Genomic DNA, 17,599 nt, shown 5'->3' with positions numbered 1-17,599 from the left:
CCTTCTGGCCTCTGAATACTCCTGCATGCACATGACTCACATGAACTCATGCAGGCACACATACATCCACGTAAATAATGAAAAAAACTTTGGTGAATATTATCTAAAATATGTTGCATGAAATTCTTGAATAACTAATAAGATCATTAAAATGAAATCATTAGTACACAGCACTTGTTTTACACATGGGACCCATAGAATGACAGCAACTTTCCCAAGGCCACACAGTAGCCTAGAGGCAGACTATCTGTGCCCTGTTCTCCTACATCATGCTTTCTGAATCTCACTGCTTTAATTTTTTCTGCATTAGACAATCCTAGCAGGACTTCCTCTCAGCTAAGGAGAATTTTTTAATTCATGAAGGGGTAAATTTAACAATTGTACTGTAAAAGACTAGAAATGTTTGGAATGCATTCGGAGTGCTTTGATGTCCATTGAGCATGCACTTTCGCCCATCTCTGCCTGTCATCTTTCCCACACTGGTCCTAACTGTCCTCTTCCTCTTCACTGCTTACCAGCACCACAAGCCCAGTACCAGACACAGACTTAATATGCTGAGGTCTATTTCTGTCCAGCTCAGGATTCAGAAGAGAGATGGCATAAGATTTTGGTATGTTTACCCTTGGAAGACATCCTTAACACAGTAAACTCTTCCTTGAAGTAGCCTTGTTTTAACAGAGGAGGAATAAGATTTAAAAGAAGAAGGGCCCTCCAAAGGCAGGATTTTGAGCTGCAAAAAGATGCAGGCACAAGCAGGAACATGATGGAGTAGGGGGAGCAACAGACAGCACACTGTCCATGAAGATTCTAATTCTCTTTGCTTCTCACCTGCCAGTCACCTCATGGCACTGAACCTCTTAGCCCTCATATCTGTAAACTGACAAGACTGAGCAGATGCTTTGAAGACCCCTCCGAGTGACAACTCTATCTTGGTCTAAGCATTGTGGGAAGAACTACTCTAGACACCTGGACCTACCACCTGTCTCTGTCTGGTTTCAGTCTCTCCCAACTCCCTTCTTTTCAAGCATTACCACTGCCATCTAACTGGTGTCTTCTCAAGGACATAGCTGTCACTAGACGCTAGAAAAATAGAGGTGGTTGTGATCAGAAATGTGGGTTTGATTCTCTGGACTACAAAATGAAGAGAGGGAGGAATCATATAGTTCAGTCTTGGGTTTGATTCTCTGGACTGCAAAATGAAGAGAGGGAGGAATCATATAGTTCAGTCTTATTTTATGGAGGAAAAAGTTGGGGCCCAGAGAGGCAAAGATCACAGAACGACCCAGTGGCAGCCAGAATCAGGACCCAGCCTCCAGCTCTCCCTGAGGCAGTCACTCCACGAATTTCTTTTCATTCAGATTCTTGGAGCACTTTGCTGACAAACAGTGGACAAGGCTTGGGTCACAATGACCGGAGTGCCTGGCTTGTTTGCTAAGCGGCTCCACCTTCTGCAACATGGCGTCTCCAGGGGGCAATGATGTGCAGTCTGAGCTTTGAGGTCCAAAGTTTGTCCTGACCGACAGGACACCCTGGTTTTAAGCTCCATGGAAAGAACTGCCCTCAACTCTCTGCAGTCTATGGCTCTGGCTGTGAGAAAGGGTTTTAAAGCACTGGCTACTTTCTCTAACATCCTTCCCCACCCCCCAGCTGACAGCGCCAAGACACACACACCCCAACTTTCTCTGTCCTGTTCCCTGACTGTTTGCTGTTGCTTTGGAGCCTCATAAATAGGGCATTGAAAACACTTCCTGCGGCTGAAAGAAGCCCTGAGTAGCTTGTCTCATTCCCAGTATGCAGCTCAGCGAGGGGTCCGTCCTCCTCTGTCACTGTCTCTTTTGCCTGTTGTAATTCTGTCTGCCTCTGACTTGGCTTGGGTCTCCCTGTGTCTATGCCTCCCCTCACTTGCTCCTCTTGCAGGAGCCTTAGTCCCTCATCTTTGCGCCTTCTTGTCTCTGCGCTGGTCTTTGCTTTTCTCTCTCTGCCCACAACACCATGTCTTCCATCTACGTTCAGGCTGCTGCCTCTTTCGGAATCTGCCCGCTTCCCTCTGCATTACTGGGTCTGTTGGTCTGGTCAGGAGGGCCTTGGGTCCTGCGGCTGTGGGTGGCCTGCTGCCAAAGGAGGGAGGAGCCCATGGAGGGCGGGATTGGCCCTAAAGCCACCTCATAAAGACTGGACTGCATGAGGCTTTCTGGAGGAGTCCTGGAGGGGCTGTTTGTTACGACAGGCAGACCCCACGAGCTCAGCTGGGGCTCTGCAGTGTCATGCCCTGGAGCCCCCTAGATGCGCTGAGCTGGGCGCTGGTGCTGCGGCTGCTGGCATTGCTGCGGCCCCCGGGGCTGGGTGAGGCGTGCACCTGCGCTCCTGCGCACCCTCAGCAGCACGTCTGCCACTCAGCTCTAGGTGAGTCTGTCCGTGGCCCTTGAGGACCACAACAGGGGTTGCCTGTGGGAAAACTGGTGTTGGGCTGAGCTGTAGACCTGGAATCTGAGGGAAGGGGCGGAGCTCAGATCCTGTACGGGTGTCTCCTGCTGCAGCTGATAGGTCAGACATGCTGTTGCTTTATTGACCTTGGAAGCACAAAGCCTGATTTGTAGGAGAATAAATATTCTATCACAGATCTCCAGAATAGTTCCTGTCAGCTCAGCTCGATGGACCCTCGCTGTCACTAGAGCTGCCAGCAAGTTTCAGAACTCCTGAGGGGTGGGGCGTTTGCACGGTAACACCTGCCTCCTTGCCTGCAATTGAAGTTGCCAATGTGTCACCCCAGGACTTACATCTTTTGTCCTTTCTCTCCCCTTACCTGGAGACCCTTCTTTCACACTTTTAACTTCCTGGCAAACTACTATTCACCCTTCATTTCCTAAAGGCTTTTTGGTTCCTTGCTGCCCCCTTTGTAGTGGATGCTGCTTTTTTAAATAAAATGTTCTCCACCTTCTGCAGGAAGATGGCACTGTCGATGATCCTAGCGCCTAGTGCAAGGTCAGGGAGAGAACAAGAACTTTTTAAACAAATTTTCCAGGGCTGGGGCTGTAGCACAATGATAGAGTATTTGCCTCTTAAGTGTGAGACTTTAGGTTCAGCGTTCAATACATGAAAAAAAAATAAAAACAAAAAACAGTTCTTGATTAGATGGCAAGTGATGAACTTCCTCAATGGAGAGTGGAGACATTTACAAATTTTATAAATATTTTTTAACTGTCGCTTGTAGGCGTGCTATGAGGTTCTAAGATGTATCAATAGATAGGTCTCATACTAGTTGCCTTGAAGAGACTCTTATTTTCTGCTGGCTACACTCAGGGCTATGGAGAACTTGAGCTCTAGAAACTGACAGGTTAAAAGGCAGAACACAGTTTAAGGACCTAATAACCCTGAAGGGTTTGAAGCTGGCAAGCCCCTTCTCTCATATGCATCATACTGCTGAGAACCCAAAAACACAAGAACCAATCTCTGGACATTCAGAGGACTCCAGGCAATCCAGACCTGAGATTGCACACTCCAACAGTACCGAAGTTCCCCCTCCCCTTTATTTTTCTGTGTAGTAATTCGGGCCAAGATCTCCAGTGAGAAGGTAGTTCCTGCCAGTGAAGACCCTACTGACACTCAAAAAATGATCCGGTATGAAATCAAACAGATAAAGGTACATGGGGCAGGACAGGGGCTGAGCCATGATGGTCTGATGGAGGGATGGGGTTTGTGCTATGGGAGGGATGAACCTGGTGAGAGTCAAGCAATGGTCTCAGGTCTCCTTAGGAAGGTGCTGAAGTGGAACTGTAAGAGCTAGCTAGTATGGGCTAGTGACTGTTCCGGGTGGGGACTTGCTGTCTATCCTGTCTTATAGCTCTTTGTCCGTGGGACCTTCCCTGGAATAAATCAAGGTTTAGACTTATTTAAAAATAAACAAACAAACAAACCAGCGAGGTCATCTGTGCACCCAGCCTGAATTCAACTTTTGCTTAAGGTTTGGAAAGAAATGAGTATCTTTTAACCTACTGCCCTGACCTGACCCACTGTTGCTCTTCCATAACTGCCTTTCAGATGTTTAAAGGGTTTGAGAAGGCCAATGATGTTCAATATGTCTACACACCATTTGACTCGTCTCTCTGCGGTGTGAAGCTAGAGACCAACAGCCAGAAGCAGTATCTTTTGACTGGTAAGCTAAGGGGCTAAGCAGAGTTGTGATAGTGACCATAGCCTTTTAGTTGGGAGGAGCAATGAAACTAACTCCCTTTCAATGCAAGAGTCCCTGATATAGCGATCTTGGCCACTGCTCCACTATTTTAAGGACAAACTGCTCTACCAACCAAGGACAGCTAGTTCCATTTTGAAAGCGTTAATTGGTATGAGACTTTTGGCATCTTGAGTCCAAATACATCTCCTGAAGGTGTTTCCTGTGTTATCTATCACTGTAGCTTGACTCTACAGTTCCACCCCAATGAACTCCTCCTGGGCCAGCCTACTCTATACTGAACTAGTTGGGACAGAACAGTAAATGAGTCATCCATCCAAAATATCTAAGAATATTTTTTGGGACTAAAGAAATACAGTACTAACGTATTATGGAATTCTGGGAAAGAGGTGCTAGTGTGGTTGTGAACAGGCAGGGAAGCTTCACTGTTTGAGTGGGCTCTAAGCTGGCCACAAGATGGAAAACATCTGTAAAGAAATCAAGGGAAACAAAAGCACGGGTCCACAGGGAGAATAGGGAGAGCTCTACTCTATCCGTAGAGCCAGAAGATAACCATCTACTACATACTGCCGGGTCTGGGCAGTAAAGTGGAGACTCAGGAATAGGTCACAGTCTCAAAGACTCCATAGTCCAGACATGGCTCTTGAAGAGTGACAGGAACTAGAGGACACAATGAAAGGGGCTCCTAGCTCTAAGGATGTGAGATTGTGCTGCCCTGGGCAGCCTCTACAGAGTTCCTTCATGAGCAGACTAGTCTCTTTACATCTCTTGACACCCATCCCCTTTCCTGAGCACCCACTTTGTGGGTCTCACCCTCACTGAGGCACTGAGGTGTATCAGGGAAAAGTGAACATGGTGTGTGGGGAGGAGGTCAAGAATAACCAAGGGTGGAGAAAACATAACTCTACAAAAAGTATCAGTGGTGCCATGCCTTCAGGAGAAGCCAATGGTCCCTTCATTGATAGGTAAAAGTTATTTGTGGCCAGAACACTGTGACCATTGTCGTTTTTCTGTGTCATTTGTCAGTGACATAGTACCCTGCATCTTTCTCCCTGAGAGACAAAATGAACTATGGGAAAATATTCACCAAGACAGATATCAACTGGGCAGGAGAGCCCAGTGTGGATATTGAAAAGGAGTAGACATCTCCTGTGGGCCAACAACTATACCAAGAACTCTATATACAGTCCCTTATTTAATCTCACCAACAGCTTTCCTACTCCCATCCTCTACCTGAAAGCTCCTGTGACCTTCTTTATGGTTGGTTACAGCAGCTAGTATATAAAAGGAGGAGTCATACCCACAGTCTGGCTTTTTTTCTCCCTCCCTGGGCTAGGGATCTAGCTCAGGCCCTCATACAAGCTAAGCATGTGTTACTGAGCTACATTCCCAAGCCTGCAGTCAGTCATTTTGTTATTTGGTTTCTATTTGTACCTTTTGTTTGTTTGTCTGTTTCTCTAAGATAGAGTCTTGCTATGGAGTCCAGGTTGGCCTCAAGCTTTTGATCCTCTTGCCTTAGTCTCCTGAGGGCTAAGGTTACAGGCATGAGTCACCAGCTCTGACAAGCTACAGGCTGATTTTAAATCCCACCTCCTTTCTGCTTTGTGCTAAAGAAAAAGATCTCCACTAGATTCCACAATTCTGCCTTCCTTACACAGACAACATGAATTAATCTCTACTTTAAAGGTTATATAGGGATTTGTCTGGTCCCTTCATTGAGTCCAAAGTAGGCACTGTTGTCATAAAGTCATTTGAGACTAGAGTTTTCTCTGTGTTGTATAGTGTGTGTTTAGCATACATATGGCATAATTTCAGCACAAACAGAAAGGGAGGGAAGGAGGGAGGGAGAGAGGGAGGGAGGGAGGGAGGGAGGGAGGGCCATTACAAAAGGGCTATTTAATGATGGGAAGCCCTGGGAGTCCTATGCAGTTTCCTGACTAGACTCCTCTCTCTCTCTCTCTCTCTCTCTCTCTCTCTCTCTCTCTCTCTCTCTCTCTCTCTCTCTCTCTCTCTCTCTCTCCCCACACACACACACACAAAGGCCAGATTCTCAGTGATGGAAAAGTCTTCATCCATCTGTGCAACTACATTGAGCCCTGGGAGGACCTGTCCTGGGTGCAGAGGGAGAGTCTGAATCACCACTATCACCAGAACTGTGGCTGCCAAGTAAGGTTTTTTGTGGGTAAGGGACAAGCTTAGAGCCTTGGTTCTCATCCTTCATGTTTTCTTCTACATACATGTACTTACTCACTTCCTGCACTTACGTTGTACCATGGAGTTGGGGTCATGAAGGCATAGACTGCAGTACCTATCTCAAAGTAGTACTTATGCTTTGGGTGGGACACTGCAATCACACAGGGCAAGCTGAAATGACGCTAAATCATCATTTAAAGAAAATCTAAGCCAGGTGTGGTGGCTTAGCTGTACTGTAATAGCAGTACTTGAGAGGCTGAGGCAGGAAGGAGGAAGTTTGAGGCTAACCTAGGCAACATAGTAAGACACCAGTTTTGTTGTTGTTGTTGTTGTTTTGCTTTTTGTTTTTCTAAATGAGAAAAGGGAGCACAGGAAGACAGAGTACCCTTTTCCAGACCCTGTGATAACTTATTTATTTTCAAATTTTAGTTTAGTCTATAGCAAATTTATAAAGAAACAAGACTTTAGTTTTAAGGTAAAGAAATCAAGACTCTGAAGAGTATTTAGTCATGACAGTTGGGAGTCATCAAGGCTGAGTCCAGTGACCCTAGGAAGGATGGGGGAGGAGAGCTAAGGAGGTGTCTTGAGACTGGGAAAAGACAAAGGCAGTTGAGATGGCAGTGAGGACACAGAAAAAGGTACTATTCACTTTGATATTGTGTGATTATGACTAGATCACCACTTGCTACGCGGTACCCTGTACCATCTCAGCCCCCAATGAGTGTCTCTGGACAGACTGGCTGCTGGAACGGAAGCTCTATGGGTACCAGGCCCAGCACTATGTCTGCATGAAGCACGTTGATGGCATCTGCAGCTGGTACCGGGGCCACCTACACCTCCGGAAGGAGTATGTTGACATCATCCAGCCCTAGTAGAGACCAGTACCAGTGACCACCACATCCTTGGAAGAGTCCTGAAAATGAAGCCAGTTCTCTGTGGTACTCTGGCCATCACCACCTGCCATGTTGCTGCCAGATGACAGGAAGTGATAAATGGGTGGCCTGGCCAGCATCATGGCAGTTGTGGAACATTCCACAACTTGTGTCCATATCTCCAGCTTACAACTTATCAAGGGTTGGGGAAGGTAGTATGACTTAGCTGCCTTGCCCTCAGCCCCTCTCCCTTGTCTCCTAAACCTTGGTAGTCTAGTTTATACCTATTACTGAAAGTTTTTATTCTGGCTTTGTTTTCTCTAGTCAGGAAAATGTAAGGGAGAAGCTGTGAGTGTCGTAAGATGGTTCCACCTCATGATGTATGCCATGGAAGGGGGTGACTGTATATTGAGTAGGCTGGTTGGCTGAAATGAAAGAATGCACTAAAGCTCCATATCCTCCACTCCCTAATCCTCTGACACATTTTCATCTGCTTCAAGAACACAGTGAGAGCTGCACAGCCCACTCTTCCTGGTGCCCTGCAAGTCCCCTGATACTATTGCTGGCAGAAGGTTTGGCCCAGTTAGCACACATCTCTGAACAAGGAAAGACTTACTACACAAGAACAAGCATTTCCCTTCCATGTTAAATATCCCTACTACCTTCAGTTCATGTCCAGGAACTTTCTTCAGCCTCCTTTAGGTTGCTAATGTCTTTGTTCCTACCTTAGAACTTTGTTTTTAAGCAAAAACAAAAAGATGAAACAACAATAAAAGTGACCCCAGAGCATGGTCTTCTCTAAGGCCAAAATGCAGTAGAGGGTAGAAGGGAGACAGTTTTTAAAAAACCCTCTGGGGGAAAAGATGCTAACAGGGAACACGGCTTGCACTTGGTTCAAGTTTCTTCAGCAGCTATCCCTGCCTGGTGATACAGCAGCAGACAGCTAGCTGCGACTCACTCAGAGTATTTCCACCCTTCAGCTAAGTCCCCTCACCTCTGTGACTTGGACTCTAGATACCAGCCCCTGGAGGCTCCTCAGTCTTCCTGGTTTGTCTAAGTGGGAAAACACTGACAATGGCCTCAACGGTTTATTAATTCATAGAACTCAATATCCCAGAACCTTTTCCTGGGGAAATCTCTGGAAAAGATGGTTGGGATCATCAGGTCTTTTGACAACTTAGGACTGTTTTTCATTTTGATATGTGGTCAGCTGGTGATAGGGCCATGTGTGCTGTGTTGGAAGAAGGTGCTGGATTTAAATGCAATGATAGAGCTCCCCTTTGGAGGAGTGAGTAGGAGGGGACCAAACATGATCTCTGTCCCAGAACACAACACTGGCAGTGAGTCTCCAAGTGAGAACATCCAGTAATAATCCACACCATCCTTGGGCAGAGGGAGTGGGGTGGGGAGAAAGATGGACAGTAACCTCCAGGCTGTTCCATATGAAACATCCTCACAGCTTTCAACCAACCAGTTTTCTTTTCCTTCTGACCTCCAGGGGTGAATTCAGAGAAGGCATAGGATTAACTCTGCTTTGTCACAATTTGGAGGTAGTGAAGGAAATGAAGTCTAGTGGAGAATAACAGAAGCAACAGCTTCTGTCTCAGGAGGCTTCACACCCACCAGAAGGCTATTACTTGAGGGATCTCTCTGAAATCATATGCACGTCGTATCAGATATCCTGTTCAAGGGTAACTATTCCCACTCGGCATGGTTGAGAAATTGGCATATAGTGAGAGACTGTAACAACCCCAGAGACACATGGCAAAGCTTGAGCTATATTCAAAACTGTGAAACTTCCTGATTGTTGATTCACAGATTTATTACTCTCTCACATTAAAATGCCCTTTGTTTCTGCTTTTCTCCTCTGTCCCCAGAATCGAAAAACAAAAAGCTGTTGGCTAGAATCTGGCCACTTCTGCTGCTCTAAGCAGCTAAGCAGCTATAGCTACCTGAGGTTTTGCTGAGGCCCTTGCCAGACCTCCAGAGTCACCATGTGGCCAAGAGTAGGAACAGCATAGTCAAGGCGCCACATAGCCACCTACCATCTCTCGGTGGTTGGGATAGTATGTCTGCTCAATGAGTGGGAATTTCTCCCCTCCCAGGGTCTTGAAGATGGCTACCATCTGGGCAAACTGCAAAAGACAAGAAAGAATTTCATTGTATCTTCAACTTCTGGGCCAGACAAAACATCCACTTGTCAAATGAATAATAGAGCATTTTTCTCTGTAGAAGACACTGTGTTAAATAAACTGACAATACTGAGAAAGGAAAGGCACATGCAATTTCAAGGATATATGCTTTAGTAGAGGAAGGCAAAAAGAAAACTGGTATTCGTGGAGGACCTGCTTAATTTTGATAGTTTCCACCCAATCTTCTTTTCAAATTGAAAAGGCTGAGAAGGGGTAGGGACCTTCACTTGAATCACAGTGTGTTACACTCAGTGGAGGCAGGAGGATGACGAGTCTGAGGCCATCCTGGACTACAGAGTGAGCTCCAGGCCATTGTGTTGGACTAAATGATAAAATACTATCTCAAATAAAAATCAATAATAGAACTGAAAAGAGGTGAAGCTAGGACTGAAAATTGAACTCTTCTGAGTAATGGAGCAAGCTGAAGAGGTAGCATGCCAAGTCTCAGAAGTTCTATCGCCAGGCAAAGAAATAAATGACAACCCTCCCATGTGCTATACGTGGCCACCAGAGTCTGCACAAGAGGTGGCATGAATGTGGCTGTTCTTCAGGAAGACTGGAGGGTCACAGTGGTAAAACGTACAGATCCATCTTCCTGGTACTGACTTGCTGGAATTACAAGCACTCAACTTGCTAGACCCTTTAATCTGTGGCAAAAATACTCACAGACTAAGAACAGAGAGGTTAGCTGCCTTGAGTCACTCTCTTGAGCAAGAGCCACTGCCAGATCCTTCACTCCCAATCTGAATTTCTCCCCAATCCTCTGAGTAGCTATTTTTCAGATTCTACAGATCATGCACTTCTCATGGGAAACAGATCTTTGCTGCCTGGTTCACATTTATCCAGTGATGCCAACCCCTGCATGGGCAGTAGGGGAAATCTAGCATCTTCTCTATAGTGGGCTCAGTTCAGGTTACAAATCGCCAATAGCATGGTCAGTTGCAAGGGAGAGTTGTTGGACCAACCTTGTCAAAGACAGGAAAGCTAGGACATTTTTTCTCCCAAAGTTCAGGTCCCATTCTCTGTAAGGGTTCTTAGCATATGAGCTATTCTGGGACAGTTTCTAGCAAAGTGAAGTCTCCTAGTGTTTTTCTTTTAACCCACTAGTTACCTTTGGACAAAAGGTCCCTCCCCGGCTCCCTTTTCAGATTTAAGCAGAGAAGGGTGTGTTCCTTCAGTTTCTCACACAGGGCATTAGGAAGAACATCTTTTATTGCATTAGCCTTAAACTCCTCCATCAGACTGTGGTCCTTTTGTGGGGAACTAGTAACTTCAGAGGTCAAAGACTTCCTTTAGAATTGTTGAGAGAGGCCTCAGCCTCCACACCAGGGCTGAGGAGACAGGCTAGGGAAGCCTGAGAGCATACCTGCATTGAAGCTATACTGGGAGAGTGCCCAAGTTTCTTTATTCAGTACCCACTGCATCCTCTATTGTTCTCTGTTTATTTCTCATCACTGGATTCTTCAGTTTGCTCCGACTGACCCTCAGCCCCTTCTTTCCTTCCTTCCTTCCTTCCTTCCTTCTTTCCTTCCTTCCTTCCTTCCTTCTCCAATTCTTCCTACTACCTCACCTGATCTTCAGATCTACCTGCCCACCTGGACCTGGCAGGATTCCTCTTCTGCCTAGGCTTCTGAGGCTCTCCAGCATCCCCAGGGAACTGATGCCAGCTCTGCCTAAAGACCTCTGTCCTGCTGCAGCCCACACTCTGGCATGGCACCAAGACATGTGGGGCGCTATCTTCCCTACGTGTGGGTGAGTTACACAGACAACTACATGGATGCCAGGAAGGCCTCAGGCAGACTCCCAGAGCCCTGGGACAGCCAAGACTAAAATGACAGCCAGTTCCCAGGCTCCAGTTGGGTCCCTGAAAGCCCACTCTACCCTCCTTACCCCATTCCCTGTCTGATTAATGGACTGGACTTGGCATCAAACCTCTGCCTCCCTGGAAACTTAGATTAAGTTGCAAGTACACAGTTACCAATTAAACAAAGGTAATATCTGATAAAGGCTATTTCCTCTATGCAGACTGAAAAACAAATCTAAGAACTTGTGTGGTGTTGGGTGTGAACAGAAAGATGTTTATTTAAATCACATATCTAATGACTCAAGAAATACTTCATTAAAGAAATGGGGTTTGGGGTCCTAGTTGAATAATATGTTATCCCTGTCTCTCCTAGATATTAAATGCTTTAGTTTAACCCAGGCCTATCAATCTCCAAATAACCCAAAATTCAGCTACAGTGGAGCAATCAGGGATGGTGGCATTCTTGCTTTCTCTGGATTTCTGCTTTCATTGACAGAACTATTTCTCTCCTTCTGAAATCCAAGTGACTGCCTTGGCCAGTGACTGCCTGGGGACAGCAGACTTGCTTAGAGTCATTCTGGTGCAAGGGGTACCCTTCTCTAGCCCACTGGATGCCTCTCCTAACACCAAGAACACCCACAGTAAGAAATTTAGGAAACAAGAAACAAAGTTATTGTATCAGAGGGACACTTCCCCTCACCATCATTCTACTGACAAGCTGAGAACAATACGTAAAATGTCATTTGTGTGGCAGCTGCTTAGTGAGACTGCAGGGAGAACTTGGTGTGTGGCCAGAAAGCCCTGTTGTTCTCATGCAATGCCAAAGGCAGTGTGCTGGGATTGTGAATGGGTGAGAATGTGACCCCTTACCAGATCCCAGATCCTGTGAGGGATCTTTCTGTTCCGCCTTTCTCTAGCCTCTGCCACAGTTTAGGAAAAAAGCATGGAACTATTTTCTTTAGGAGGTCACAGATAATCAGGGAACCATAATAACCACATTGGCAAAGTAATGGCATATACTATTAGTTACAGTTTGTACACACCAAAACTGGGGCACAAAAGATGATGGTTAGTCATAGGGCCGCATCATTAAATTACTCAGCAAAAACTGACACCAGTGGAATCACCTTGTGTAGCTATGAGAACCAAATTCTGACAGGAAGTGGGGATGGGGTAAGTTAGGGCATATTTCAGGAGGAAGATCATGTGACTGAGGAGAAATGGGAGGTTCCTAGAGAAGAGATTTGATAACTGTCTCATATGTGTTTTCTGAGATAGGCATCACACTCAAATCACAACACCCTTTTAGCCAATTTCTGCAGAACAGTAGGATTCCAGATGTCACAGGCCACACATAGGGAAAGCCACTAGTGAAGCTTAGGAACCCATCTTCTCCTTAACCACAACAGTTCTCAAGCTTCCTCCTTGTCCACACACACCTCTTCCTCCTACACTGTAAGGTCTCTGGTACCCAGGGAACAGGAAAGCTGTCCATTTGTGTGGAAGAACAAAAAGTCAATAGCAGAGCTAGGGGCCCATGTGGTTGTAGGATATCCCTCCAACTCCCAGATCAGAGAAGTTTAAGGTTCAGAAATGTCACAATAGGCCTGGTGATCCTTGGCAATCTGGCATGTGTGAAATTTGATTTTTGAAAAACAAGAAGATGAAGAAGACATGATTAGGTGCAAGCATTTCCTTCCATGAGGCCATCCTGGGACAGCGGAGCTAGCAGAGGAGAGTCTTCCGTCACCCTAGGCCCCCATGCTTCATTCTCTTAATGCCTTCCACAGCCCTCCAAGGTTTCTAGACTGACTGGGGAAGAGGAAGCCAAGCCAGCTCTTCTTCACTTTGTGAGAGAGACAGTGTGGCATACAGAAATCCTGGCTCTGTAAGTTTGGCAAGTAACTTAATCCTTCCTGGGTCTTACTGCTCTGTGCAAGAGTGAAAATAATAATACCTCCCTGGTAAGCTTATCGTGAAGATTAAATGCAATTACATAGAATAATCTCAGGGGATGGCACCAAACAGCAGGAGTTTTTTTATGTGCCTCATTTTCTTTTTTTCTTCCCACGAATGGGTAAGACTTCAGTACCTCAAAGGAACCCAGTACACTAACTGCTGGGTTCACATGTGTGGATGAATCTGACTCTGAGGTTGCTGAAATGCTAGTAGAACTCTGTCTCTAATATCCCTCTGAGTTGGATTTCTCTATCAGTTTTAGGTCCTTCCAATAGTTTACCCATTTTAAGAGGCAAGAGGCAGGCACTTCTATCACTGTGGCCCTAGTCAAGGAAAGACCAACAGACCTGTAAGGATTCTGTCACAGGATCTTTGTGCAGCATGGGGGAAAGGTCAGAGGTCTCCTCTACAGCAGAAGTGTGTAGCCCAGCACATCTGATACATGCTACTGTGATGGCCTACTCCACCAGGTTTCCCGGTGCCCAAGCCTCAGATCTCAGTTGATGCTACTAATGGAGTGCTGGAAGTACTCTGGGGAAGTGGAGGAAAGGTGCCTTACCACCCATGGCTTGTCACAGAAGTTGTAAATGGATTCCAGGGAGTTGATGCTGGGGAGGCCTGCGTATTGCATGCCAATGACCAGGTGGCGGAAGTCCTCATTCTCTGCCATGCCAAATGCATGCTGTCGGATGAGCACAAAGTCTGGCCTGAAGGACCTGATAAGAATACAGAGGCAAGTTTCCATTAAGCAGCGCCTCAAGTGACATATTTCCAAAGCCTAAGACAGAAGAGATGTCAAGGACCACCCAGTCCATGACCCTGGTGTTATTACTCCTTTCAGGATGGGGTATCATGGCTCTTTTCAATGGAGCTCTGAGAACTGTGTTTCTGAGTCTGTTCCATTCATCTGAACTAAATGCTATCTTTTTTCTAGCACATGTTTAGAGGCCCACACCTTAAAGGAGAGAGACCTTTATCTGTCTTCATGGGGTGGTGTGAAAGCCTGAATCTCCTGTGCTTCCAGAGTTGATGCTAGAGTCAGGTCCTGGAAGACCACACTACTACCAGATCTCTGATTTTCATATGCTGTTCACTTCCTTACAGCTGCTCCTTAAAATAGGCAATGCCCTCATCAGGCCTCAGGAGAGCAAGGCACTAGGTTGGCCGAGGGCAGATGCCAAACTTCCCAATGTTGTTCTTCCAAAACGGACGCTAGGGAGGGGTGCAAATATTTTTCGCAGAACTGAGGTTGAGCAACGGGGCTGCAGGAAGCACTTAGAGTACGGAATGTTCCCATGCATGGGAAAGCTTCCCTACTTTCACCTCTAGCCAGCAAAGCTCCTAGCCATAGCTGCTTTAGAGGACTAGGTTGCCTGTCTTCATGCCCTAGCTTCAGAGACCGTCCCAGAGAGGCAGTTTATGGCAGCATCTGCCCCAAAGGCTCTGCGGCTCAGCATTTGACACCATGTACAATGACCTACCTGGTCGTCTGCCCAGGCACCCATCCAACCCCCACCTACAGATCCAGCCCAACCCAACTCAGAGATCAGCTCTAGTGAGGCTAAAGCTTTCCAGAGTCATTCAAACACTTATTACCAAGATAATATGCCATCTGCTGAGGGTACTCTAACCTTTGTCCCAAGTTCTGGGACCTGATGTAAAGTCCAGATAACCCCAATAGGCCTTTCTTATTGGACACTGAAGTCCACCTGTATTCCTGACATCAAATCCCAACCTCATATCCCAGTTATAGGAACAATCTAAGTTCCCATATTGGCACCTGCCCTGGAGCCCTGCTGCTGGACCTTCTGTCACTACCTGCCTAGGTATGCATTTCCATGACACATTTGACCCATGGATGGAGAAGCCTGTCTATCCTGCTGTAGGACCTCCCTAAGCTCACTTCACACCTACATTGTCCTTCATATTTCAGAAAGGGCAAGCCCATTTCCTTGTTGTTAGGTCCCAGACATCCCCAGTCTGACCTTTCCTGTCACTGACCCAGATTCTGCCTCCTAGGAGTCAGGGTCCTGTGACTGAGGTGAGGAAGAGAGAGATATAGGTCCTGAACCCCTCCTGGATAAGGCTTATGTCTGAAAACCTAAAGCAACATTAAGTTTCTGTGGAGAATGGAAACCATTTCTCTCATCTGGAATTCCCACTTCCTCCCTGAAGGAACTGCTGTGCATATACCATATTCCCAGACTTTGAAACCACCACCTAGGTACCCAGGACACCACCTGGCAAGGAAATGCTCAGCACTTGGTCGTTTTCTTTCATCTACAATGTCTATTCCAATACTAGATTTTCCCGTCAGACATATGAGATGTTGGGAATGAAGAATAAAGAAAGGCTACAGGATGAGTGTCACAAGGACATGCATCCAGCACAAGTCTTTGCTGCCAACTGCGAGTGAATCTAAGCAAATTGGCATAAATATGGCGGTCAGGTGTTTTAAAAGGCAATGGAACCTGGTTTCCCAGGGGAACTATTTGGGAAGACAGAAGCACAAACCCATGCTGACTTGAAGGTAGGAAGATGTCTTAACAGAATTCAGCTACCTCTAAGTGATTCTGTGAAACTTCAAGTTGCTTTCTCTAATGCTGGAGTAAGATTGTAACACATAGTGGTACTATCTCAAGTTGACTTTGAAACTACCCCCATCAAGTCAGAGGTGACAGCAACCCCAAGAACAGAAAGGCCCTTACCGGACAACCTTTGTGCCATTCCGGAGCACCTGCATGTCCACGGCGTAGGTTCCATCTGCATGGGCCACCAGGTTAAGCTCTGAAAATTCCGCCTGAAGAGTAAAGAGTACAGCAGTGAGCCTCAGTTCTCCACTCAACAGCCACCACAACACCAAGCATTTATTTAGTTTCTGTGTATTTTCACATCCATTAGATTTCACCCAATACTCTAGGAAGCCTGTTGAGTCAGGTGGTAGAGATCACTATCCCCATCTACCCAAGGAGAAAACTGCCTCAGTTAGGTGACTTTTCTGAACTTTTCAGGAGACTCCCAGCTCAGCATCCTTTGAGCCTTTCTACGTGCACAGAATGTGACCAAGGCAAGCATCTCCTTTCTCAGTCTCTGCATGAAAGCACTGAGTTCTGGGTTAGGCTACTGGGTTTCCTCCTCCCCGTCCCTGACACAGAATGTCAAGCAAGGTACCTGTCCTGCTCAGGTTTCCATTTCCTCAGTCTCCAACACAGGGATAGTTTTTTTGTTTTTGTTTTTAATGAATCTAGAATATCTAACAAGTTGTTTTTAAAAAATGGAATATAAACTAGGCATGGTGATGTACCCCTTTAATCCTTGCACTGTGGAGGCAGAGGTAGGCTGATCTCTGTAAGTCTGTATATCAAGTTCCAGACCAGCCAGGGCCACCTAGTGAGATCATTTTGCAAAAATCAATCAATCATTGTAATGATAGGCAGGAAAGTACCATAGCATTCTGTAAATCCTAACACATAAATAAGGAATAACTTGTTATTACATAGAAAACATGTTATTTAAATAGGACATCTCCCTACAAAGGACCTAATTTTTTATTATCATGGAGCAAGAGGCAGAGGAAGGTAAAACAAACAAACAACAACAACAAATAAAAACAGACTTTCAAGCTCCCTATAAAAACAAGGGGATGTTCTTTTCTAGGTGCCCTCTGAAGTATAGCCTCAGGGGTAAGAGTAGGCAGACAATGAACAAAAGACATGTACCCAACCAGAATCACTACCAACAACATGGAGGTGTGGTCAGTATCCTAGGAAGACACTGCTTTAAGAATTCTCAGTTTGGGGACCCTGCATTGCAAGAGACCTTGGAGAACCACATTGTTTATGAACTGTTGAATTAAGGAAATGACAGGAAATACAGAGTCGAGAGCCCAGTGAGGACACTGCACTCCACTGGCCAGGACTAGACGGTTCACTCTGGGATGACAGAGGGCTGATTACCTGTTCCACCTTGATGTCATAATCTCCAAGGACTTTTTTGCCCCGAAAGCACTTGGCCCTAGAGAAAGGGAGGAGGGCATACAGATTAGTTTTGTGCAAGTGTATGGACTCAGACAAGTACTCTCCCCAGACTGAGAGTTGGGAGACTTGGACTTGTCTCTTCACTTGCTACTGTCTCAAGTAAGTCCTTTCTTTTAGCTTCAGTTTATCCACCTGCAAAATAGTTCACAGTTCCCTTTCACTTTCAACCTTTATGATTTAATCCCCTGTATTACACACACACACACACACACACACACACACACACACACACACACACACACACACCTAGAAACAGGAATGCTTTGTGTTGTTCTTGGAAAAGACTAGGTCAATCTTACACACCTCTGAGGTTTCCTTATCTTCTTTCTAACCCTGTGTTTTACTCCATGTGT

The 17,599-nt window shown here is 46.0% G+C and overlaps 2 protein-coding genes across 3 annotated transcripts in view; one reads left to right on the top strand and one right to left on the bottom strand.

Moving 5' to 3' along the window:
- Nucleotides 1-17,599, bottom strand: part of Syn2 (synapsin II) — a 148,810-nt gene that overhangs the window by 27,547 nt on the left and 103,664 nt on the right. The window contains exons 2-5 of the mRNA XM_040738367.1: nucleotides 17,166-17,223; nucleotides 15,918-16,009; nucleotides 13,769-13,925; nucleotides 9,300-9,389 (exon numbers count right to left, since the gene is read on the bottom strand). Of these exons, the coding sequence (XP_040594301.1) occupies nucleotides 9,300-9,389; nucleotides 13,769-13,925; nucleotides 15,918-16,009; nucleotides 17,166-17,223 (397 nt within the window). The remainder of the gene's footprint in view (nucleotides 1-9,299; nucleotides 9,390-13,768; nucleotides 13,926-15,917; nucleotides 16,010-17,165; nucleotides 17,224-17,599) is intronic.
- Timp4 (TIMP metallopeptidase inhibitor 4) lies at nucleotides 2,142-11,448 on the top strand. 2 transcript variants are annotated; one of them, XM_040738369.1, is made up of 5 exons: nucleotides 2,142-2,403; nucleotides 3,543-3,640; nucleotides 4,039-4,153; nucleotides 6,231-6,360; nucleotides 7,057-7,174. In XM_040738369.1, the coding sequence occupies exons 1-5, from the start codon at nucleotides 2,265-2,267 to the stop codon at nucleotides 7,172-7,174; spliced, it is 600 nt and encodes a 199-aa protein (XP_040594303.1). In that variant the 5' UTR covers nucleotides 2,142-2,264. The 2 variants fall into 2 exon arrangements, with proteins under 2 accessions (XP_040594303.1, XP_005066174.1); XM_005066117.4 differs by having other exon boundaries at nucleotides 2,170-2,403; nucleotides 6,231-6,355; nucleotides 7,057-11,448.

The sequence above is a fragment of the Mesocricetus auratus genome, unplaced genomic scaffold (genome assembly GCF_017639785.1).
Source record: "Mesocricetus auratus isolate SY011 unplaced genomic scaffold, BCM_Maur_2.0 Super-Scaffold_100676, whole genome shotgun sequence".
In the NCBI taxonomy this organism is placed as follows: Eukaryota; Metazoa; Chordata; class Mammalia; order Rodentia; family Cricetidae; genus Mesocricetus; species Mesocricetus auratus.
This window is presented reverse-complemented; position numbering and strand designations above follow the sequence as displayed.